The sequence below is a fragment of the Myotis nattereri genome (genome assembly GCF_964212035.1).
Source record: "Myotis nattereri genome assembly, chromosome: 4".
Taxonomy (NCBI): Eukaryota; Metazoa; Chordata; class Mammalia; order Chiroptera; family Vespertilionidae; genus Myotis; species Myotis nattereri.
The window spans coordinates 90168199-90193929 of NC_138079.1; the positions used below are offsets into that span (position 1 = coordinate 90168199).

The 25731-nt window shown below is 48.3% G+C and overlaps 2 protein-coding genes across 3 annotated transcripts in view; one reads left to right on the forward strand and one right to left on the reverse strand.

Moving 5' to 3' along the window:
• LOC308517734 (BOS complex subunit NOMO1) overlaps positions 1–9668 on the reverse strand; it is a 53869-nt gene extending 44201 nt beyond the window's left edge. The window contains exons 1-5 of the mRNA XM_081089063.1: positions 9403–9668; positions 5479–5568; positions 3978–4023; positions 1073–1173; positions 267–373 (exon numbers count right to left, since the gene is read on the reverse strand). Coding sequence (XP_080945189.1) covers positions 267–373; positions 1073–1173; positions 3978–4023; positions 5479–5568; positions 9403–9567 — 509 coding nt within the window. The 5' untranslated portion in view covers positions 9568–9668. The remainder of the gene's footprint in view (positions 1–266; positions 374–1072; positions 1174–3977; positions 4024–5478; positions 5569–9402) is intronic.
• A 2623-nt stretch (positions 9669–12291) lies between these two features.
• The window catches only part of ABCC6 (ATP binding cassette subfamily C member 6), a gene marked incomplete at both ends in the record, with an annotated part of 50972 nt that continues 37532 nt past the window's right edge, over positions 12292–25731 (forward strand). For both annotated transcript variants that reach the window (XM_081089609.1, XM_081089610.1), the window contains 7 exons: positions 12292–12327; positions 13443–13625; positions 15256–15381; positions 15519–15647; positions 17011–17136; positions 18292–18353; positions 21530–21661. In XM_081089609.1, coding sequence (XP_080945735.1) covers positions 12292–12327; positions 13443–13625; positions 15256–15381; positions 15519–15647; positions 17011–17136; positions 18292–18353; positions 21530–21661 — 794 coding nt within the window. The remainder of the gene's footprint in view (positions 12328–13442; positions 13626–15255; positions 15382–15518; positions 15648–17010; positions 17137–18291; positions 18354–21529; positions 21662–25731) is intronic.

The following is a 25731-nucleotide window of genomic DNA, read 5'->3' on the forward strand; positions in this document are numbered from 1 at the left end:
CATTAAATAAAGACCTACTAGATGCTGGGCCCTGAAGTAGGTGCTTGATAGGTGTTATCTCATATTCAGTAACCCCGCCAATGCTACATGCAATGGGTCAAATGACTTCCATTATACAGATGAGAACTTGAGGCCCTGACAGGCATGAACTTGTCCAAAGAGGCCAAATTAGGATTTGAACTGAGATCTCCCTAAATCCAAAGCTCTCCCACCTCCATCAGAGCCCCGCTCTAGCGACAAGGCAGGATGACACAAGCACAACTCACTTTCCACCAGGCTGCGTAACTGTGGACTGGATCTTCGCTTCGGTCCCTGTGCTTCTCAGAGACACCTGAACTCCAGCAGGACCCAGGGGCTGCCCTTTGCTGAGAACCTGTCGTGGAGAAGGAGGTTGAACTTGACCTAGGAGCAAAGTGCTCCTCTCAAGAGATCCTGCTCCTACTCCCCACAGGGGACTGATAACCTTTTTTGGGTGAAAATTCCTTTGAAAAGGTGATGGAGATCATGGATACCCTTCCCAGAGAGGTTTGAGGGGCTGTGAGAGGGAACAGTAACAGTATGGTAATACTGTGTTTCATTGACTCTAAGACACCGTCAGTTAAAAATGTACAATTATTTTAGAAAGTTTGGAGTATAGAGATGATCCTCATCTCTAACAGGAAACCCACACATAAAGAGGGAACAAAAGGGCCTCCCTCTCAGTGTAAAAGTAAGACATAGACCTGCCGTGCAGAAAACGATGCCAGGGAAATGAGCACGTCTCAACCTTGATGCTGAATGGAGAGAAGAAGAAAAAATTCTCCCGGGAATCTGTCCCTATAAAAGGCCACTCCTGGCACTTACACGCTAACAGCCTCTACTCTTACAGGGTAAGAGCAACAACCTAGATCGGACCCCTAAAAACACCCACTACATTTTATACTCGATTTTATCGAGTTCCCAGATCCTCTCGAAGCTTACCTTGTGTGATCAAAGTCCCCAGGTTAAAAAGTGCTATTTTTTTAAAGGTAAGAGAAGACCCAGTGGATACTACAGAGCAAACGTTCAAAGTAAGGCAGTTCTGAAACCAAACCTTTCCATTCACAGAGAAGCCCGTGAACACAAAGTTGATGTCCCCGCCCTTCGTGCAGATGTCACTGACGCCATCCACATAGAGCTCCACGCTCGTTGGTTCTGAGGGGTGAAGATGGGAATGGGGTACAAGACACGAAGAAGTTTAGTTCTGGGAAATTGTCTAGGTAAAATGCAATTAACTTTCATTTTATTTATTTTTGAGCACTTAATATAGTCGCATGGTTCAAAATCCAAAGGTATAAAAGACAGGCAGGGAAAGTCTCTCTCCCACCCTTCCTCCCTGGATGCTCAGTTTCCTGCCCCTGAGGGAACCAGTGTTTAGAGGATAATATATTCTTGTAACAGTCTTTCAGCCGAGTTGTATCTCCGAGTCCCATGGAAAATTCAGTGAGCACCAACCAGCTTATTCACTGAATGTTTACCACAGGCCAGGCACTGAGCTAAGGGAATTTAATCCTCAAAACTACTGTAAGAGGTAGGTAGTAACATTTACAATTGATTGAGGGGTAAACGGAGGCACGGGAAGGTTAATGGATCTCTCAAAGTCACAGCACTTGTGAGTTACAGGACCCCAATTCAAGCCCCAAAAATCTGGTTCCAGTTCCATTCCCTGACCAAGTACGTGGGTTCAGCCATATTAAACCAGGGCCATAAACGCCAATGCCCCCAGAGAGCAAATGGGTAAGAAGTAAGCAGACAGGCCAAGTGGGGACTATGTGAATGGCTCGATCCCCAATAGGGGTTGTGCAGGAGGCAGCCAATCGATGATTCTCTCTCATCATTGATGTTTTTCTCTCCCTTTCCCTCTCCCTTCCTCTTTCTGAAATCAAGAAAAATATATTAAAAAAAAATAATTTAGAACAAAAAATTACAAACACACAGGTGAAGATGCCAATAAAAAATGGACAGAAGCTTTGAACAGGTACCTCACAAAAGAGAATATCCAAATGGCAAATAAACATAAAAAGTGTTCAACCTCACCCTAGCTGGTTTGGTTCAGTGGACAGAGCATTGACCTGTGGACTGAAGGGTCCCGGGTTCAATTCCAGTCAAGAGCACATGCCCAGGTTGCAGGCTCAATCTCCAGTAGGGGGCGTGCAGGAGGGAGCCAATCAATGATTCTCTCTCATCATTGATGTTTCTATCTCTCTCTCCCTCTCCCTGTCTTTCTGAAATCAATATATATATATATATATATTTTAAAAGTGTTCAACCTCATTGACCATTGAGGACAATCAAATCAAAATCACAATGGATACCACCACATCCCCACCAGAATGGCCAAAATGAAACAGACTGACCGTGCCACGCGCTGGTGAGAACGTGGAGCACCTGGGACCCTTACACACTGTTGGGAGAGGAGAAATTGCTATATCTACTTTCCATGTTTCGCCATATCTACTAGAGCTGAGCACGTAAAAATTCGATTGCCCAGTAATTTCATTTCTGGCATATACTCAATAGAAATGCAAACACACATGTATCAAAAGATACGTACAAAGATGTTTGCAGGAATACCATTCTTATGGCCAAAATCGGGAAGCAAACCAAATGTCCATCAAAAGCAGAAGGGATAAATCACTTCACATTCACATAGTAATAGAATGAAAAGCTACACATAACACAAGTAAATTTCATGAACTATGTTGAAAGAAACCAGATATAAAAAAATGTGTGGTTCCATTTTTATCAAGTTCAAAACAATCTATACTAGTAATCTGAGGTCAGGGTGGTGGTCCACCTGGGGCAGGGGAGGGGGGGGAGCAGTTAAAGAGTGCCTGTGGGTACTGATAAAGTTCATCTCATTGTCTGGGTGGCAGTTACATGGAGGAGTTCAGTTTGTGAAAATTCCTGAAAGTATGTTATAATTCAATAAAAAATTTTAAAAGCTTATCAAAAAGAAAAAGCACTGACAGGTAGGGAGGGGGCGCCAACTCCAACTGGCTGCCAATCTGTGACCTCTGCTTTAGCCATCAGTTGGGTTTGAGTCCCCCTGACTCCCCAGCTTCTAGAATGCACCAGCCAGGTGCCCCCGAGTTTGAAATGGAAAAGAACTTTCCCACAGAGCCAAATTAGCTACCTGAGCTTCCCTTCACCCGTTATGATGGCAGGGACGCAATTCTTCCTTGTCTAACTCGCAAGGCAGCCAGGCGGGAACAACCACGGCCCCCCACTCCTATCCCTAAGCTATAGAACTGGGACCACGCACATCTGCCATAGCGAAAAGTCAACAGTGTCTCTTCTCCAAATCATCAGCCAGCTCCAAGCAGAACCCTCTATTCTGAAGGACCGTTTTTAAGTATCGCCTAATTACCTGCTAATGATGTACCAACCATTCTGAACACATAAATATATTGGCCAATTAATCCTCCAGGTCGCCTGTGAGGCAGGTGCTTTTACTCTCCCGGCCCGTTAGAGAGGAGGCGGACACGGAAACAGGGGAAGTAACGTGTCCAAGGTCATCACAGAGCTGGCAAGGCCCAAGGCTGCCAGATCTTCTGATCTCTTAAGAGAAGGAGAACTAGACTTTTATGTCAAAAAAAAGAGAGAAACAATAGTAACACTGAGGGAGCTAAGAAAGAAGCCATCCTGGGACAAAAACGAAGTCCCCGCTTCTGACCTCTATATATAACCTTACTGCCACTTAATGAATGAAACGGCTACAGTAGAGTTTCCTGAGAAAGGTACTAGAAAAAATGTCTATTCTAAGAAAGATGACAAAAAACCTCCAGGTAGATCTAAGGTACCAATCTATCCTAAAGTGAAAAGGCAAGGGACCCACTTCTACACTAGAAATGAATCCTCAGTATTGTAGCAATCGATGCACTCTAGCAACTTAAATTAATAGTCAGCATATAATCTAATCATTTGCAGAGTATTATCAGGTTATTCAATTAACTTACCAAAACTCCACCCTAGGGGAGGCTCAATCTTCAGAATAAAATCTCCCTAAGAGAGGGGGGGAAAAGTAAAGGATTGAGAATTGATGACCCTTCACCTAGCTTAACTTAGTTTAGTGCTACCACTTAATCTAGAATTTTTACACAGAAAATGAAATTCCAAGCATAAACTGAAGCCAATCACCGGAAGTTCCCATCCAACCAATCAAAAGACACCATGTTAAAACCCCCGGGAGAATCCTAAAGATACTATATTCAGCCACTCCTTGTTTTTAGATACCAAACATACTATTAATGAAGCTATTAACCCCACATATGCCAGGGTCAGCACAAGAACTAAAGTCATTTCTTAACACTATATTTTACTCACACACCTTGGTTTCTTGAGATTGTTTTAATAGTTTAAAAAGATAAAATAAAATAAATTTAAAAAGATTTCAAGACCCAGCTAATCCACCTCTAGCAATCAATTTTATGGACAAGGTGGGGCAAAAGTGGGTTTACAGTTGTGAATCTGAGAAACACAGAGCTTATTCTTGTCTTATTTATTAATTATTGTATTATTTTCTACAGACTACATTGGAGGTTGGGGGTGGAGTTGGGGGAGGGGACAGGAAGAGATTAACTAAAGAACACATATGCATATATGCATAACCCAGGGATGCAGACAACAGCATGAGGAAGGACTGGGGTGAGGCAGGGGTTGGGTGGAGGAAGGCAAAAAGGGAGAAAATGGGAGATATCTGTAATACTGTCAACAATAAAATAAAATTGTAAAAAAGGAATGTAAAAAAAATAAGGCAATAGATCTATACATGCTAATGTTGAAAGGAACCAAGATATTACCATAGGAAAAACAATCAAATCACACAGTGATTCTTACGATTCAATTCCATTTGTCTTTTTAAAAAAAATCAAAATCAAGGAAAAGCAGCCTATTATATTAGGATACACACCAAAACTTTTTTTAAAAGTTTACCACTACACAATCTGGGGGATAAAATATAAAATTTACTTCAAGTATTTCAAAGACCTTGATTTTTTTTTTTTTCACAGAGCTCGTAAGTTTGCATATTACTTACATAATTTTCTTAAAGCAACATTTTAAGCTGCTTGCAAATAAAGGGTGCTAGTAAACCAGGGCTTCTTGGCCCTAATACTGCTGACATTTGTCTGTCCTGTACAACATCATGGGACATTTCGCTTCCTTCCAGGCCTCTACTCACTAGAGACTGTAGCACTCCCCCGCCCCTACAGTTGTTACCACCAAAAATGTCTCTATACATTGCCAACTGTCTCTGAAGACTTTGAGAAACACGACATTCAATCAAACCATCCAGAAGCTCTCTCCTCCAGAATTTGGCCAGAAGTGTCATATTCTACTTAAAATTCAGGAAACAGCTGAGCATGTGCTTTTGTGGGAAAGGCCATTCTCCTGGTTAGCACAGCCCTGCGGGCCACACCACTTCCCATTATAAAAGACTAAATTGCTCTGTCCTCTTACCTTATCATACAAGGGGATCATAAAGTAACCATTGTTAGGGGCACAGTCTGTCTGGTATTTCAAAGTCCCATGCTTGGTGTACAACTTTATCTGAAAGAAAGGAAAGAGAAGTCACATTATCACCTTTGAGAATTAGCCACGTACTAGTACGTTACGCCTGAATGCATTCAGTCAATGCACTTGCTGAGGGCCTACTATATGCTGCTGTGAGCACTGGGCATGCAGGAGAGAAATAAGTACCCCCAAAATAATGTGATTCCATACTTTTTAGGTTAGAAACCATCTGAAGTCTAACACAAAAGTTATGTTTTCCAATGCTTTTTAAATTTTAATGACTATTTCCATGTTGCTTTCTAGGTCTAAAATGTTCAAACTTGCTGTTACTAAGGTGCTTGTTAAAAGCAATTCCTGCCCAACCAGAATGGCTCAGTAGTTGAGCATCGACCTATGAACCAGGAGGTCACAGTTTGATTCCTGATCAGGGCACATGCCTGGGTTGATCTCCAGTAGGAGGTGCACAGGAGGCAGCCAATCAATGATTCTCTCTCATCATTGATGTTTCTACTTCTCTCCCCCTCTCCTTCATTTCTTAACTCAATAATAAAAATTTTTTTTAAAAAGCAATTCCTGAGCCCCACTTGTGTTTCTAAACTAGGTTTGAGGGGTCAGGCCAGGGAATCTGTATTATTAACCCCAAATGATTCCCAATACTTGTAGTAACACTCATCTAGAAATTTTTAAATTTTCTCTCTTATTTTCATTCTCAGGACAAAAACATATCAAAAGACATTAATATATATCCTCTCCTCAGGACTCTCTAAAACTCTTGCATCCTGAGCTTCCCAGACACACACTGTTAACCCATTTAGATGCTCAAGTAACACCTGAGTCTCCCACATGCTGTGTGACCTTGGGCAACTCATTTCCCCTCCTGAGATCCTTTGCTTCCTCGTGGTGGCTGCTCAGATCCACAGGTCTGCATAGTAAGCACCTGGCACAGAGTATGGACTTTAAAAAAAGAGTAGCCTGCATTACTGTTTCTGTTACTATTTTACTATATTACTATGTTGTATTACTAACATCTCTCAGAAGAAAAAAAGCAATGTAGTGTGTCATTAGCAGGGCAGAGGCTGGATTCAAAAAAGATTTCCTAAACATACCTGCATGGATCAACCACTCTGACCCTCAGTTTCTACATCTTGTAACAGGAAGCAGTTGGATCTCACCTCCAAAATGTTAATGCTGTGACCATGATATGGAAGTAACAGTTGTGTCATACCAGCTAAGATGTAAGAAGCAGCAAACTCACAACATGTACACTTGGGAAAGGAACAGAGTTAATGTACACTTGGGCTTGTAAGTGCCCAATGGGTGTGACCACAGCTTACACTCCACAGCGCCTGGGACGATGTCTTTAGCGTAGGCACTCAATAAACACTCAGTGAGTCTGTTTACAGGCCATGAAGAAAATCAGATGCACAAACTGAAAGCAGGGGTTGAAAATCCACCTGCTCAGAGGGGCCAGGGAAGCAACGGCAAGGGCATGCATGTAAAGGGAGACAGATCACTACTCAACCCAAACCAAGTTTTGCAACCCAAAGATCAGCTGGTTTTCCAGAGAAATCAGGAATCCAGTTTTTAAAATGAAATCTCCTGATTGTCAGAGTATCAGCAACCAATATTATTTTTCTTTTGTAGGGATTTTTGTCTGTTGTGTTTACTACACTGCTGTATCCCCACCCTGGACAGTTTCAGTACAAGCAGGGGCTCATGCTATAGTTACTGACTGAATGCTTATGATGGAAAAACACACAGAAGGGAAGAAGGCTAGGAAAGAGTAAAAGTAGTTTTATTAGGAGACAGAAAATACAATCAAGAAATTATTGTGAAACATCTTGATTATTTGCACGTCTTTCATTAAGTACAGGTCAGGGCACAAGGTGACAATATACATTACACATATGAAATGTCTGATTTCATAATCAGAAATTACGAAAGAATAAATGTGTCAGACCATCTGGACAGGCAGCCTTGGGCTCACGGAGCACGCTTAATACTAGGTCACAATACGTGCCCGGCTCTCAAGGTCACTATCGTGTTTGGGGTGGGAGTGCCCCTAACTGCCTTCACTTTCCTCCCAGAGTCCCAGGAAATGACAAGCTACAAAAAAGCCTATCCAGGCAGCTTCTGAAATGCCCCGTGCCCACACACTGGAGGCAATCCAGGAGGTGGCATGGGTACCCAGCTGACCCTCGGAGGCCTGCCCCTGCCAGTGGGTAGAGCCTTTGATTAAACACCCAACTTCTTAAGATCAAAAATGGTGGAGAAGCCACAGACTGAGGGGCCTGAAAGGTGGTAACTGATTATCTTCTTTAGGAAATATATGGCACTAGGTCCTGCTGCTTCTCTCACACCATCTACAGGAATAAATTGGCACTTGGGGCAAGGCCAGGTCAAAGAGCAAGTGGGGCGTGGCATCGGCTTCCTTCCCCCCCACCCCAATCCTCAGCAACCTTCACCACAGCCCTGCAGCTGCCAGCCCCGGGGAGGCTCCAACATGCTTTCAGGCAGCCTTTGGAGTCTCCGTCCTCAGTCCCTTCTTTTTGGACATCTTTTTGGTTCTTTTTTTTTTTTCCCTCTTTTAAATCCTTATCTTCTGCCCCTTCATCAATAACCTCCTAAAATAGAAGCCACCCTTCCCTTGGGGCCCTGCCCACTCACCCTGACAAGCGACCTTCTATCCCTACTTCATCACAAAGCTTTCTTGGCCATAATTCCACTGGACTGATCATCATCTAACTGACTAGGGCAGTGGTTCTCAACCTTCTGGCCCTTTAAATACAGTTCCTCCTGTTGTGACCCAACCATAAAATTATTTTCGTTGCTACTCCATAACTGTAATGTTGCCACTGTTATGAATCGTAATGTAAATATCTGATATGCAGGAAGGTCTTAGGCGACCCCTGTGAAAGGGTCGTTCGACCGCCAAAGGGGTTGCGACCCACAGGTTGAGAACCGCTGCACTAGGGCTTTGCAACTTAATAAAAAGACTTCTGCACCAATCTCTAGTGTAATTCCAATAACTACCCAGTATGGCAATCAGGAGAGCACAGAGTCCCAAGGGGGTAAGCAAAGGGGGCCAGGGACTAAATATACAGATTCCCAGCTCCAGAGATGCCAACAGAGATCTACTGGATCAGGATCTCTGGGATGGGAACTGCTGCTTTTTAAAAGCATCCCAGTGAGTGAGTGTGTGTGTGTGTGTGTGTGTGTGTGTGTAAGGGGGGGAGGCGGGGAAGGGGAAGAAGGGGGGTTAGTGGAACAGAACTTTTGGGGGCACTGAGTTGTGGAGTTTGGGGGTAAGACTTGTGGTCTCTAGGGTTCCGGAATATGGCTTCTGGGAAATCTGAGTTTCAGGGGATCCGAGTTTTGAGGACCTGGGTCGGGTCCCCAGGGGCCTGGGGCCTGCTGAGATGGGTGTTGGGAGAGCTGGGCCTGGATGCTGGGGACAGTCTGGGTTCTGGATTACCTTGACTGCATGCTGCGGAGCTGGAGTTTGGGCTTTCAAGAATCTGGGGGCCTTGATTTAGAGGACCCTTGGTTTTGATGATCTGGTACAAGTTATGCACCACCATCACCAGAAATGTCCCGCACACCCCGCAGACCTTGCCCTGCGCACGCGGATTCTGGCCCCCACCCCGCCTGCAGAGCCGGCCCCTCGGGAGGAACCTCCACTCCGGCGCGTCCCGGGGGGCGGAGGGCCCGGCGGCAAGTGGCGCCTTTAACGGGGAAAGGACTCCGGGGACGAGGGGCTGGTGGCAACCGCTCGGTGTCAGAGGAGAGACCACCGCGGCCCAGAGAGGTTGAGTAACCCGCCCAGGGTCACACAGCGAGCTCCGGCCGGGCCGCGGGGTGAGCGCTCACCTCGATGAGCGAGTAGTTGATCTCCACGTCCGACTTGACGAAGCCCCCGCAGCCCACCACGATGTCCTCGGAGCCGCGCGCCGGTCCCACGCCACTCAGCAGCAGCACCACGGTGGCAGCCACCACCGCGGGCCCCGGCGGCCCCACGCCCCGGCACAGCCGCATGGCCCGGCCTCCGCCGCCCGACCCTCCGCAGAGGTCCCCGTCCCGCTCCTCACACCGCACGCTGTCCGCTGCTTCCTCCTCGGCCGGTGGCTGACAGCCCAAGCCCCGCCCCGCCGCCACCGCGCGTGCGCGCTCCGACCCCGGGCCCACGCCCCCAGGCAAGATGACTCCCGCGCATGCTCAACACCAAAAAGAGGTCATGTGTGCCCCCTGGAGGCCTGGAGGACTCCGCACACCGTCTGACAGGTGCAGTTGCAAGGCATATGAGTACACGCACAAACTCGGAAGAATTCTACTTTGGAATTCAGTATCCCTGAAACTGGAAAGGACCAGAGACTATTAATTGAAGTAGTGTTCAACAATTTTCCCAAATATTTCGCAGGTGATATATATATATCAAAAACCAAGTTAGAAATTTGTATAAGTTGGTGCATTTTTCAATGATAAATGACCAATGAGGTTTTTTTAAAGCAAAATATAGGTCATTTAAGTTCAACATAACACTGAAAATATATATTTTTTATTTTAATCCAAGCTCTAATAATATTTGCATAGAAACAAATTTTGAGGGTTGAATAGATACTATAACATAGATTGAATTTAACTGCAGGTCACCACATAGAAATAGACAAAAATTGCTTTTTCTGACCTGACACTTTTGTAAAGCTTCCATTTTGCTCCTAAAAAAAATCAAGTGCTTTATTTTGATAGTTTTTTATATTTTGTTTCTAAATCATGAGGTAAAAGAAAATTTCCCACTGGAATTTGCCATTGTGGCTAAGACATTGAGATTCATAAAAACTATAAATCACAATGATCTTGAACTACCCAAAGGTCAAAACCCTCAGACTGGCTACAATACATCCACTGGTGATCTCAATAATGAGAGCATCTGACTTCAGTTTCTCAGTCTGAATTCTCATTTGAAATACAGTGAGACTCTCAACTGTTTGCTTATAGAGAGAAAAGATTTAAATAATTGTTTTATTGCTTGAGGTTTGTTGTATATAACTACAATTGAAATATATGCCCTTTACCCTTTCTAACATGCATCCCTGGTCTGTCTTGGCAAATCACCAGGGGTTGAAAAACCACCAATTAGAAAATACTGGCCTATGGAACCTTCTCGTCTTACAGAATGAGAAACTGAGGCTCAAAGAGAGAAAGGGACTTGTCTAGGGCTCTCTGCAGGCAGCCATGTGATGTTCAGAGTGCTGGAAAGTAGGTTTAGAGGTGCCCAAGTTCTGTCCCTGGCTCATAGATATTCTCTATGTTCATCCTGCCTTCCTGACCATTCCCCCTCGAATGTCTACCATTCCCCTCAAATTCATCTTCAAATATATACACAGAAATAAAGGACTAGGGCTGTGGCAATGCCAATTAGAGAGGGGGTTGCAGGCAGAGGGAGCTCAAGCTTCCCCCAAATTTCCAACAGCCTCCACCAAAACCACTGCACATAAACAGACATTGTGTAAGTGTAAACCGCAGACCTGGCACACTCAGCTCCAAGACAGATCCTTGGGTTCTTTGTGCCCCTGCTCTCCCAGAAGACCCAGATAGGAGGATGGCTGAGGGCAAAACAAAAAAAGAAAGGAGGTGGGGGGGTGGGGGGGGGGAGAAGGCCAGGGGAACGCAAGTGGTTGAGGTCCTGCAGGAAGCAGGGGAGAAGATGAGGTCAAGAGCCTGAGAAGTAACAAGGCAGCGTGGAGAGAGCAGAGGATTTTCATCCTGCACCCAAACGGAGCATCTGTGCCTATCTGCCTGAAAAAGCTGAGCATTTCCATCCTATCCTGAAAAGAATGCATGCTCATTGCAGGAAGAAAGGAAATAGAATAGGAAAGAAAAAAAAAAAGAAAATTGGGATTCCCATAATGCTGCTTTAGTGCACTTCCATCTCTTTATTTGTGCATATAGGCCACGTAGAACCATTTCCAAAAAGAACTCGTGGCTGAGGACACACCTTGCTTTAAGGCGCAGAAGAAGGTAAATGACATGACTTTCCCACTTTCTCCAACTTCAGCATATACTTTTTCTTTTCATGATCAGAGCCTATTTTAGACTATGATCTCTTTTCCACTTAGCATTTTGCAACCATCTTTCCAAATTAATATATTTCTGCAACGGCTCTTTAAACCACTACTTAATAACCTATGAGTGAAGTAATAATACTAATGCTAATAGTTGCTAACTTGCTGAGCATCTATGTGTGCCTGGCAGTGCTGAACTCTTTACTAGTCATCTTTTTAGAATCTCCCCACTACCCTGGAAGCAGACAATGTCCATCCCCACGGATGAGAAGACGGCAGCTGAATCAGACGGTTCCCCCACACACCCCAGTTGTTGGACTCTTAGCATGTGCACACCTGTTAGGTTCTTTCATTGGGATCAATTCCTGGAATTGCAGTTCCACAGTATTCAGGAAGTTCGGGGTGACACTTTTTGCGCGGGCCTGGAGGGTTACCTGGAGGTGCCACTGCACTTTCAGGAGCTGGGGGATCCCCTCCCCAGGAGCCCGTTGGGGCCTCTCCGAGCCTGGTTTCATCCCTTCTTGCTCCACCCCGCCCCCGCCATGAGGCTGGACCTTGCCCGGTGCTTCGCAATCCGGGGCTGGAATCCAGGCCAGGCCTGCCGGGCTCCGCCCCTTCCCAGTCTAGGAGCCCCGCCGAGGGGCTGCCAGGGACTGACCTACAGACCCACGGACAGACAGACGGAAAGACTGTGCTGATGGCCGCGCAGGGAGAGCCCAGCGTGGGACCAGGAGTGAGTGTCCCCTGACTGCCCCACGCCCCTTTTCCCGGTTTGGTAGACCTCTCAGGAGGTATAGTTCTGGGGAGGGGAGATACCCGCAAATTACTAGGCTGGATGAACAGCAGGGGAGGGCGACCCCTTTAACCAAGTCCATGCCCAGAAGAGCCGAGCCCGGTTAAAGGGGCCTCCAGAACTCCAGGAACTTTGACCCCTATTTGCATAAAGCTTCAGAACCCCCATGTCTCTCATGAAGGCTCTAAGTAGAGGACTCTAGGGAGTGGAGTTCATGGGATGGTAGTAAAGGTCACGATTTCAGGGGTCTGGTAGGTAAGGCAAAAATAACAGCTGATGTTTAAATGAGGGCCTACTTTGTGCCCAGCATCTTAGAGATTGATTCTCCTATCATCCCCCCTTTGCAGGGAAGGAAACTGAGGCACAGGGAGGTTGCAGTTTACAGAGCTGGTGAGTGGTGAATCCCGGAGGAGTCAAGATTACCAGAAGGGAGGGAAATGGGGACCGTTAATACAGCAGAGAGGAAACTGAAGAGGCCATGTTCTGTAAACTTCATATTCAAACTTCTTCTAGCGTGAGAGAAGGCCAGGGGCCAGGATAAAGATCACAAACTGAGAACAAAGTTTGGGGTCAATGGCGTCAGCTCTGTCGCTCCTTGTTTGTGTGAGTCCAAAGAAGCCTGTTCCCTCTCAGTGCCTCAATTTCCAGGTCTGTGAAATGGGGGCAGCGACACCTACATCCTAGGGTTGTTATAAAGGTTAAGTGACAGTCCGTACCCAGCACTTTTCAGGGAGCCCAGGTCTCCTAGACTCCCGAACCCAACCACGTGGGTTCAAATCCTAGCACCACCACTTTCCAGCTCGGTGACATCAACCAAGTTACTCAACCTCTTTGGGCCTCCGCTTCCTCATGTGCAAAATCAGTGTGATCATGGCATCTACCTGATAGGGTTGCTGCTAGGGTTAAAGGAGTTGAGAATTATAAGGTATTCCAAAGAGTGCTTGGCATGTTTTCATATAAATGTCAGGGGTCCAAAAAGTCGCCTGGCCCCTCAGCAGGTGAATTTAGGACCCCTGTGCTGTACCATCATAAAAGTCGCCCTGGTGTTCCCTCAGGTCTGGAACCAGACGGAGCCTGAGCCCGCTGCTGACCGCCTACTGAGCCTTTGCTTCCTGAAAACGGCAGGGGCCTGGGTGCCCCCCATGTACCTCTGGGCCCTTGGCCCCATCTACCTCCTCTATATCCACCGCCATGGCAAGGGCTACCTCCGCATGTCCTCCCTGTTCAAGACCAAAATGGTAGCTACTGCCTCTGGGAGCCTGGAACCAGACAATGGTTGGGGGGCGGGGGAGGAGCAGGCTGGAACCTGGCAGAGACCCCGAAGCGGGCACTCCTCCCATCAAGAAGCACATGGGGTGGGGACAAGAAGGGAACTTAACCAAACAGAGCAGCACGCCACAGGATACAGAGGTAAACTCAGTGGAACAAGGTTCACTCAAACAGATTGGCAATAATGAAAACACACACACGCGCACACACACACACACACTCATGCGTTCCTGGACAGTTTCTGGCCACCATAACCTGACATTCCGCAAAGCAGGGCATACACAAGGTAATTTTAGGATCACACTAGGATAAACCTTTTACATGTTTAACAGTTATGCATTGGTTTTTATGTTTCCCAGCTCTCAGTACTAAGAACAGTTCTTCAAATTGTTAGGTATCGCCCCGGCTTGTGTGGCTCAGTTGGCTGGGCGTCATCCCGTGCACCAAAAGGTTTAGGTCTGAGCCCAGGTAGGGTGGCATGCAGGATGTTTTGCTCTCACCTCTCTCTCTCTCTCTCTCTCTCTCTCTCTCTCTCTCTCTGAAAATCAATAAAAAATATGTTGGGTATCTATTTTAGTGAGTTACAAAAACACTGGCATTGTAAGGGTGAGCCTTTCTGCTCAACTATCTATCCCATTCTCCTCCAGACTTCTACAAGAATGCCCTTCAACGTGCATTCATTCCCATACCACCTAGTTAATTTTTGTCCTATTGCCAACCATCTCTCTATGGTTGACACACTCTCCCTTAAAGGGCCAGGTAGTACATATTTGAGGCTGTGGGGGTCATGTGGTCTCTGTCCTAACTACTGAGTTCTGTCATTGCAGCAAGAAAGCAGCCACAGACCACCGTAAACAAATAGGCACGACTGTGTTTCAACAAATATTTACAGTCGCTGAAATTTGAATTTCATGTAACTTCCACGCAGCATGACATATTTACTCTTCTTACTTTTGTTCAATGATTGGCAAATGTCGAAAGCCATTCTTAGCTCACAGGCAATACAGAAACAGGCCATGTGCCAAACTCTGCCTGCGGGTGGTAGCGTGACCCCTGCTTTGACTAACTGAGGTACTTCCAATACTTTCCCTGGTGTGCCTCGGTCTGGCCTTCTCTCCCACATGTAGGCACTCCCACTTTTTTGCTCTCTCTCATTCAAGAGAGATTGAAGTCTTCAAGAGAGGGACTGGAGACATACGGGTCCCAACGGAGAGTTTCCCTTTGGTTTAACAGTAGGGGTGGAAAGAGACTTGAAGGAAGTGTAACTTTTTCACTGGTGAGTCTATTTCATTCCACTCTGTTCCTTTGTACCTGAGATCTCTCCTGTGCACGCCTGGAGCACCACCAGCATTTTGGAAAACACGGGGTTGGCTCCAACCCTTGTGTTTCATACTTATATGACAGTTACAGGTCAAGATCAGTTTGCAACACCCCCTCACTGCTTTTTCTTACGCAAATTTCCCCTCCATCAGGCACTGTTAAATTATGACATTGGTACATGCAGTGCCCCATCCAGAGCCATAGTGACGTGGGGTCACGGTGCAGTTTGCCACCGCCTTTCTTTTCACCCACGAGCCTCATCTAAGCCTGTCTCCCCAGGTGCTTGGGTTCACCCTCATCATCTTGTACACCTCCAGCGTGTCTGTCACTCTTTGGAGAATCCAGCAGGGGATGCCCCAGGCCCCTGAATTCCTCATTCACCCCACCGTTTGGCTCACCACGATGGTAAGGACATCCTAGGCTTGCTCCTGGCTTACTGCCTTGCCTTGCCTCAGTGAAGGGTGGGGGGCAGAGTGGGGCTTCCCCCTGCATCCCGCGCCCCCTGCCCCACCTTAAGAGGTGTCTCCTGACTTTCTGTGCAGATCTTGGCAGTGTTCCTGATCCACATGGAGAGGAAGAAGGGGGTCCAGGCATCTGGGGTGCTGTTTGGGTACTGGTTGCTCTGCTGTCTCTTGCCAGCCATCAGCACTGCCCAGCAGGCCTCACAAGGGGTAAGTGGGGGCCTGGGCCACCTGGGGAAACCACAGTGACAGTTTTAGGCCTCGGGTCCCTCCTTCCTCCTCCCCTTTCCACACACAACCTGTTCTCTACATAGACACAAACACTACGGGTGCTTAAGCTCTAGCGACTCACAAGCCCACTCCCTCCCATCCAAGTACCCATCATCCCCATGTCTTTGTCGGCACAAATTTTCATGGTCGTACACACTCACAGCACACACTTTACTTGCACAGCAGACACACTGGGTCACACAACCACAGGCTCCGAAACCTCCCACGCACACCTGCATATGTGCGTTCATACCTGCTGCCACCCAGTTGTGGCTGTGCCTTCAAGTTCCCACACTACACACACATTCACACAGCCCTCCCACCGCACCCGGGAACAGACACACTGTGGGTTGGCAAGCTCGGAGCTCCCACGTGAAATTCCAAACTGGTCCTATACACAGAGGGCAAAAGGCAGGCCACTTTAGACTGGAACGTGGTGGTTTAACCAGCAAGGGAACTTGGTCACCACAAGACAAGGAGATCTCCACATCCACCCACCAGAATCTTAAAGTTTATACAGCAGCCTTAATGGGGTTCAGTCACATGAGCCATTCAGACACCTTGCTCTCTCAAGGCTGCCTCATTGGAACAGGGGAGGGTGTGGAGCTTCTGATGGTCCAGGTCCAGCTTGTAGGTCATCCCGCAGTCACGTCCTCTCCATGACCTCCCCCGACACACACCTGCACACACTCTTCCTCATGCATGCAGGTTTCCCTTCATGCTCACCTGCTCCCACCCTCACCCGTGCTCTCATGCATCTGTATTTCCATGCTCATTTTGCACATCCGCTCATATTCCTGTTTCCCAAACTGGACAGCAGCATTTCCATGTTAGGGGCATGATGGATCATTTTATCTGCAGAGAAAAATATATAGCCTAGACAGGGTTTCTCAGCACTCGTGGCATAATTCTCTTTTGGGTGGGGAAGCTGTCCTGTGTGTTGTAGGATGTTGAGTAGCATCCCTGGTCTCCACCCACTGGATGCCTGTAGCACTAACCCTCATCTTGGTAACCCCAAATGTCTGTCAACGTTGTCAAATGTCCCCTGGGGTCAAAGTTACCCCCAGTTGACAACCACTTGCACAGGTGGCACCCACCCAAGACCTGTTGAGCCAGATGGTTAAGAGGAGAGGACAGAGAACCACCCTTCTGTCCTTAAGGGCAGATTTTTACAAAGTAACCTTTGTCACTAATGGGAAAATTCCACAGGCCACCCACTAATGCATCCAACGGGGGATTCGCACAGTTGGCTTATCAATCTGCCTGCCTGGACTCGGTGAGACTTCTGTCTTCTCTCCCGCAGGACTTCCAGAGTGACCCCTTCCGCCACCTGTCCACCTACCTGTGCTTGTCTCTGATGGTGGCACAGTTTCTGCTGTCCTGCCTGGCCGATCGACCCCCCTTCTTCCCTAAAGAGCCCCAGCAGTCTGTAAGTTGCCAATCCGGTGCCTCCCTTGTCCCTGTTCTACTTCTGGTCTCCGTCTCCCCATGTAACCAAAGGGGGTAAACTAGAGGACAGGCCTTTTCTTCTTTTATTCATTCCATCAGTCAGCAAAACGTGTATGGCACGTCTACTCTATGCCATGGGTTGGCCAGCTTTTTCTGTCCAGAGCAAGATAGAGACTATTTTAGGCTTTGTGGGCCATATGGTCTCTGTGGCAACTACTCAACTCTGCTGCTGTAGCACAGACAATAGGTCAACCAAGGGAATGTGTCCCAATAAAACTTTATTTGCAGAGACAAGCAGTGGGCCGGGTTTGGCCCCCGGGGCTGCAGTTTGCCTGCCTTTGCTCTGTGCCCCAGCTAGGTACTGCGGGTTATACTGAATAAGCAGATGTGCCTATCTTTATGCAGCTAACAGCCAAGTAATAGAACCAAACATTAGTCACATAATTATACGAATGTGTGGAAAATTACACCTGGGGAAAATGCTCAGCAGGAGAACCTCACGGTCCCTGAGAGCTTACAACAGGTAACGTGAACTCAGGAGAGAATTCTCTGAGGAAGAGACAGTTGATCTGAGGTCATCTAAAAAGAAGCTCAACTGCTTAAATAACCAAGTTAAACTTCAGTCAATTATTTTTTCCATGATAAGGGCAGAAAAAAAAATTTAAAAACTGATGATAAGCTGTGATGGCAAAGATGTGCTGAGATGAGCACTCCCGTGCCCTTTTGGTGAGGAACATAGACAGGTGCAATTTTCCTGGAGCCACTGGCAAAATCTCAGGGCAGAGCCCTGTCTACTTCCTCACCACAGTCACGGAGGGATCCGGCTCAGAATGTTGCTATGTCACGCATGGTCCTTGCTCGGAGAACTGCCTGGTCTCCGTATTAATAATAGTTGTTCTTCGGGGAAACGGTTGGTTCTTCCCTTTGGATGCTGTCAGTCCTGTGGCCCAGTCCCTTGTTGCCTTGCCTGCTAGGTGTCTACCTCCGACAAGTAGGTCGGGCGCACCGCTGTGCACTTGGAGGCTAAGCTGATGGTCAGTTCCCCCTGTCTTCCTGCCCTTGGCTCCCCTGGCCACAGAGTGGCCTTGGAATGTGAGGCTGCGTTCTCCTCTTGCCCCATCTTTTGTCTTTACAGAATCCCTGTCCGGAGGCTGGGGCCTCCTTCCCCTCCAAGGCCATGTTCTGGTGGGTTTCTGGGTAAGTACAGTAGCTGGGAAGGGCTGAGGTGGTGCCTTCCTCACCTCCATTTGCTGCCCTGATTTGTTACCACCGTTCGTCCCCCATGAGGTTCCAGGGCCAGCTGGCTTTCTCTGCTCCAGCCTCAGTGCGTCCCTCTCAAAGTGCCCATCCGCCACATCCCACTCCTTCTCACTCACTAGAGTGAGATTTGGGCTTGAACCCTGCATCTCTCTCTTAGCCGGCCATATCACAAATATGGAGTCTTCGTTTTCCCCTCTTTAAAATGGGAACAATTCTACCTTCATTGAATGTGAAGTGGTTAGTGCTTGTACATAGCAGGTGCTCGATAAAATCGTCTCTTACTCAGCGTCAGTCATTCCATCAACATTTAGTAAGCACTTATTATGTGCTAAGCACCAGAGGTGAGGAGGGAAAGACCAAATCTTTACCCCCTGGAGGCTCCCAGGCTGGGAGAGAAGACATGTTTCTCCAGGGTCAGCAAATTGGGCATGGAGGGTGTCCCCACCCACCAGGCCCCCGCCTGAGCACACTGTGGTCAGACTTCATAGTACCTAAATTGGAATCCTAGCCCCACCGCTTCCTGGCTGTGTGACCTTGAGCAAGCTACTTAGCCTCTCTGTGCCCCAGTCTCTGCACCTATAAAATGAAGACAATAATAGCATCTGCCTCATAGAGTTGTGAGGATTAAATGAAGTACAGTTTATGAAGAACTTAGAACAGGGTCTGGCCTACAATGAGTGTTATATAAAGCAGCTGCTAAATGCATGCAGAACGGGATGCTCTGGGGGTGTGGAGCTGGTGGAAAGAGCATAGAAGTGCTAGAAGAAAACAGACCTACCCCTCTGTTTCCCAAACGTAGATATTTATGGGCCATTCTTCAAGCTTTTTGCCTTATTAGAGTGTTATTCATACACTTTTTTAACATTTTTTTCTTTAAATCAACTTACTTTTCTACTTTAATAGAATTTTTTTAAGGAAACTTTCTACCACTGTCAAATTGGAAAAATCTATGGAATCACTTGCCAGGTAGAACTCCAAACCTAATTTCAGTGAAAAGTCAGCAATGTTAATAATTTCTAGATCAGAACTGCTGCTCGCCTGAGTTTGCTCTGAGTTAGGGCAGGGAACTTGAAAAGTCTCAGAGAGGAGCACAAGACCAGCACCAAATAAGACCTTCTCCTTGGCATCATTGGAAAGATTAGAGAGACCCAGAAAGAAAATACCGCTCTTCCTTCAGAAGTCTATAGTATTTAATTTCTGTGTGTGCGTGCTGGCTTGCAAATTGGCCCTGTACCCAGAAGGCAAAGAGAGATGGAAGAGACAGGCTCCAGAATGGTAGGTGGTGGTTTTCACAAGCAAGGGAGCTCACCTACAAGCCTCATCTTGGGCTGCAAGACAAGATCTCCACACTCACTGGTCAGAATCTTAACAGTTGATACAGAGGCCTTAATGGGTTCAATCACGTGGATCTTCCAGATGGTCTCAACATCCTCCTCTCTCAAGGCTACATCCTTGGAATGGCTCCTAGTGCAGGAAGAGTGGGCAGTGTGCACATTCCAAGGACAGGGGAGGGTGAGGGGCCTCCAATTGCCCAGGTCCAGCTGTGGGGGTCAAGCTGTGGGGTCAACCAGTGGCCCCATCCTCTCAATGACCTCCTCCAGCAATGTGCCACCGATAGTCATCTCACATACCAGCCCCATGTGTGGGGAAACACTGTAATTTTAAGGCAAAAAAAAAATGAGGTCCATTGATGAGAAGTGACATGACCATGTCACAGAGTTGATAAGTGGCTTCATGTGACAAATCTTGGGCCAGGGGCTGAGGATAAAGGCAAGGGCTGTCTTCGTCCCTATGGAGGAGAAAGACACTAAATAAATGATCAGACTGAAATAGTAAATGATCATAATTGCAACAGCATCCTATACAATAAAGAGCTAATATGCAAATGGTCACCACGTCCTCATGCTGTCACACCGTAATGGCTCAGACACTCAACACTGGGGAGAGAGGAATGGGGACCAGCCAGGCACAAATGAGCTTGCAAGAGAGGAATGGGGACCACCCAGGCTGTGGCCCTGGAGAGGGACAAGCCACCCATCCCACAGTCCTGGGTTCCTTTGGCTGTGGCCTGGGCAAAGCCGGCCTGGGTCCTGGGTGCCTGGGGCTGGCCAGAGGGAGGGAAGCCCAGGTCTCGGGTGCCTGTGACCAGCCGGAGGAGGGAATCCTGGGTCCTGGGTGTGGGGTGAGGCAGAGGCGGTAAGGGGTGATCAGGCCAGTAGGGGAGCAGTTAGGGGTGATCAGGCAGGCAGGCAGGCAGAGGTGGTTAGGTGCAATCAGGCAGGCAGAAGTGGTTAGGGGCGATCAGGCAGACAGGCAGAGGGGTTAGGGGCGATCAGGCAGGCAGGCAGGCGAGCGGTTAGGAGCCAGTGGTCCCGGATTGCAAGAGGCAGTCAGACATCCCCCGAGGGGTCCCAGATTGGAGAGGGTGCAGGCCAGGCTGAGGGACCCCCCCCCTCCCATGCACGAATTTCGTGTACCAGGCCTCTAGTTATAAATAAAAAAGCTCAAGAAACTATGGGATCGTTTAATGGGGGGATCTGGACAGCGGAGGTCATCAGGTGGGCTTCTAGGGAAATCCCATCTAAGCTGAGGTGAAGGACAAGTCAGAAGTGACCAGGTGAGGAATGCAAGAAAGGAGTTTTGAGCGGAGCGACACGCATGTGCAAAGGTCCTGAGGCCGGATGGCTGGAGGGTAAGCGAGGAGGAGAGGGGAACATGGAACGCCGAAGGAAGAGTTCAGGTTTTCTCCAGTGATAGTTTTCCATCCCGGACTTCTGACTCCTAGGGAGGTGTATTTCCCCTGCCCCACAGGCCGTCTCTTGGTTAAATCTCTCTGAGCCTCTGTTTGCTTCCTCTTCTGTAAAATGGGTCAATAAAAACCTCTCAGATGGGCTCATGTGAGCATTAAATGACATGGTCTTTATAAACTGGAAAGTGCCAGCAAATATTAGGTGCAGTTAAGTTCATTGCTTTCACTTTACGGAGGGGCCAGCAGAGGTGCAGAGAGGGAAAGGGACTTACCCAGGGTCACACAGCTACCAGGCCAGGACTTTGATGGGGCAGGAGACACAAAGAGCCTGCCTTGGTGACCCTCTTTTTTTTTTTTTTGACAGGCTGGTCTGGAGGGGCTACAGGAGGCCACTGGGACCAAAAGACCTCTGGTCCGTTCGGAGAGAGAACTCCTCAGAAGAACTTGTTTCCCAGCTGGAAAGGGAATGGACAAGGAGCCGCAGAGCAGCCCAGCGGTGAGTGTGTGGAAGCAGAGAGAGAGCTCAGCTGCGCGGTTGGTTAGCAAAGCTCCTCTCATTTGGCCCCAAATACAACCGCCAACCATCCTCTGGCTCCACCTCCACAGTCCCCTTCCTGCTGGCGGATGCCACTAAGCATTAAGGAGTCAGGAGAAAGGGACATTCCGCCTCCCCCTGCCCCGCCCCTGCCCCGAGTGCTTCGCAGGTTCCCAAAGGAAAGGGACAAAGTGGGAGCTCCACAAGGCCTCCAGAAGGAAGCTCGATGCTGGGATGGCAGGCAGGAAACAGAAGGGATGTTTTAAGACTGGGGTGGAGAGTTGGGTGGTGGATCAGAAATGCAGGCAACTATTCACTTATGCCACCGAGTGATTCGTTTCCTGGGCCTCGGCTTTCTTACCTGTTCAGTGGGGGTGCCATCCCCTCTCCCCTAACTCATAACTTGTGGGAGACGAAAAGAAAATGATTTTAGAAGAGAACTGAGCGAATTCTTCGAAAACGGTAAAAGCACAAGCAATACCAGTTCCCCAGAGGAGTTCAGGCTCTCTCTAGTCCTGTCCTGTCTGCCCCACTCCTGCCCTCCGTGGCATCTCTGGAAACTTCGGTGGGGGCCTTGGAGTCTGAAGAACCAGTTTGGGAACCGTTCGTTGTTCTAGAGAAATGAGCTGACAACACGATTGAAACCTGAGGTTTGGACAAGTCGCTTGACTTCACTGGATCTTGGTGTTTCGGGGGACAGACGAAAGTAACTTAGTTCTGTGGGGAAAGTTACATTTCCCTCATATACTCTAGGATTTTGTGGTGGTGGTGGCTGTAGATGCTAAGTCCCACAAATTAGCAGGAGAGAGAGAGAGTGAGAAACTGTTGGCTCACAAAGCTGAGAAGGTGGGTCTGGCTTCAGGTCTGGCTGAATCCAGGGGCTTACATGGTGTCCAAATTCTTTCCCCCATCTCTCCTCTCAGCTGTTTCTGTGTAGTCGGCTCTTCATAATGCCATCTCTCCTAGCTTTCCTATAGGAAATCCCAAGGAAATTGGGATTGGCTGGTTCATGTGGGGCCACTCGCATGGCTAGGGGGTGGGCCCTATTATTGGTGGTTCCTTGAGAGTCACACAAAGAGGGGAGGGGAGAGGAGGAACTGCTCCTCAAAGGAAGAGGGTGGGTTGCTCAAAAAGGGGTGAGTATATGGGCAAATCGAAGCAGCAGCTCTCTCTCACACACCAGGCATAGTACTTGCTGAACTTCCCCTCCACTCTTAAATTACCTTTGAGGGGCAGAATTCATTCACAAAAGCCCTGGTGTCTCACCCGCTCTCTCCCTGCTCTGGCTTCCCTTGCCAGCATGAGAGCACGGGAACACTGGAGCTGGTGGATGGAAACATTCCCCAGGGCAGGCTGAGGACCCATAAACAGTGGGCAGAAAGAAAGAGGAAGGCATGGTTATACAAGGACCCAGCTCAGTCATGTTCCGAGCTGACTGATGAGGCACAGAGGGAACTTTGGTTTTAGGTCTGAAATATGTTGCAACTTTTGGAGGAAGAGGATGTCATCCTGAGAGGTCAGCAGGTGCTACCTACTGGCCAGGTCAGGTTTCCAAGGTATACTTGGCCCACATGGTGGAATGTTGTTCTTGTTCTTTGGGGTTTTGTCTTGTTTTTAATAAGTTGCCAACATTTAAAACACTAGAGATGTCACCTAAGAATCTGGAATTCTGATCTCTCTTAAAGTAGACGGGCGATGCTGGGTCACAGCCCCACATGGAACAGGAGAGTGGATCTGGGTGGGGGCTGCCCCATTACAGAGGGCAGGTGCTCTTCAGCTTGCCACAGTCTCCACCACGCCCTTTTGTCTCCCCCGACTCAAACCTGGCCACTCACTCACACCCTTGCCTCACCGTGTGGTCGTATGCAAGTCCTGCACAAATACACCTTTGGTCCAGAGACCAAAGGCTACACACCAGTCTAGAGGCTTCCCTGGAAGAACAGTGAAGCCCCCTGGAGCGGAGGAAGTTGGCGACAGCCTGCAGGCTGACCACAATGACTCGGAGCTCTGGGGCAAGCAGCTAGAACAGGACGAGCAGTACACCCAGCCGGAGGAAGCCTCACAGTCATCTCTTTGCCCACTCAGAAACACTGATGCTCAGAGGGCAGGGGACAGAGCCAGCGTTTGACCTCAGTCCCCTGGCTCCAAGGCCAAGTTCAGTCCACCAAACCAAGTTACCTGCTTCCTTCCTTTTTTCCTTCCAAAAATCTTTATAACCTTATGCACCAGGCACTTCTGTTAGGCCCTTCGCACCCAGCACAGCGAATCTATTTTCCCCCCATTCATTTGGCAAGTGTTAACTCAGTGGCTACTACATTCCGGAGCTGAACTAGGTGCTGGGGAAAAAAGCAAAAAGTCTCCCCATCTTGAGCTCTAACAAGACCAACAAGTAAAGGAGAGAGTTAGAGAGAGTGAGCACGGCCGTGAAGGCCAGTCATGAAAGGATGGAATCAGATGGGGCAGGGTGGTTGGGAAAGGCCTCCGCAAGGAGGTGACATCCTTTTGTCATTCGAGACCCAAATACCAAAATGCACGTGGCAGGTCATGCACAGCTCAGTGACAAAGGCCAAGCGACAGCCCTCCGAGATGCCAAACCAAACAGCAAGCGAGGCCAGGCATGGGGGACAAGGCCTTGACCTGGTCAGCGAAAGTCTGGCAACCTACGCTCGCCACGGTCTTTTTCTTTTTTTTTCTTTTTGGTGGGTGGTGAGGACGGTAAAGAGGCGTGGTGTAAACCATGGATGGAGATCTGGGCTCAGATCCCTGCTCTGTCCTTGCTGTGTGAGCGCGGGCAGCTGTCACCCCCTCTCTGAGCCTCAGGCTTCTCTTAAGTAAAGTGGGGAGCCTGTGATAGCCGGCAGGCAGGGAAGTTGAGAGGAGGTGGTGCAATCGGGCATGTACAGGACAGATCCCAGTGCCTGGTCCTGGGTTCAAGCTCTGTACGTGGGCATTGATATTAATGATAACCCCATAGTTTGTCAGAATTGGAGGGGACGCAGAGAGAGAGACTAGCTCCATCACACACAAGGACACAGAAGTACAGAGAGGGGAGCGGTCTGCCCAAAGTCACACAGCAGCTGGGCTGTCAGCAGCTGCATCACCACCAACCAGCCTCTCCCTATGACTGAGGAATGCCTGCCTCAGGAGGGGTCCTCTGACTTTCCCGCCTCCCCCTCCGCCACCCTAGCTCTCCCTGTGGCCCCGGGTTATGACCAAGGCCGGGCTCTTTTTGCTTCAGGGCGCCTGAGCTTCTATATGTGGTGTCATACAGACAAGGAGTGCCAGGCCCATGGATATCAGCAGGATTCTAAACCAGTCTAAACCACCTAAGGGCTGTTGTGGAAGAAGGGAGGGCTGCATATTGGATCAAAGAGGGCCCGAAGGCAGAGTTGGGATAAAATCCCAGTTCTCTTACTTCTCAGCTATGTGCCCTCGGACAAGTTCACTCTCTGAGCCTTAGTTTCCTCATCTGTGAAATGGGCTTAACACCTGGCTTGCCAGGTTCTTAGAAGGACTAGGTCACAGTGATGGCGAACCTATGACACGTGGTCAGAGGTGACACGCAAACTCATTTTTTTGGTTGATTTTTCTTTGTTAAATGGCATTTAAATACATAAAATACATATCAAAAATATAAGTCTTTGTTTTACTATGGTTGCAAATATCAAAAAATTTCTATTTGTGACACGGCACCAGAGTTAAGTTAGGGTTTTTCAAAATGCTGACACACCGAGCTCAGAAGGTTCGCCATCACTGGACTAGGAAGTGCCTGGTGCGTAGACTAGGTGCTCAAAGCATGTGCAGTCCCATCACCATCCATGAGATCTTGGGGCTGCCTTCCTGCCCACTCCGCTCCTACCTGCCTGTTTGTCTCATAAGTGGGTGATCTGGAGGATAAGGAAGTGGGTGATCTGGGGGATTAGGAAGTGGGTGATCTGAGGGATAAGGAAGTGGGTGATCTGGGGGATAAGGAATGGGTTGATCTGGGGAATAAGGAAGGGGATGATCCGCGGGATAAGGAAGTAGGTGAT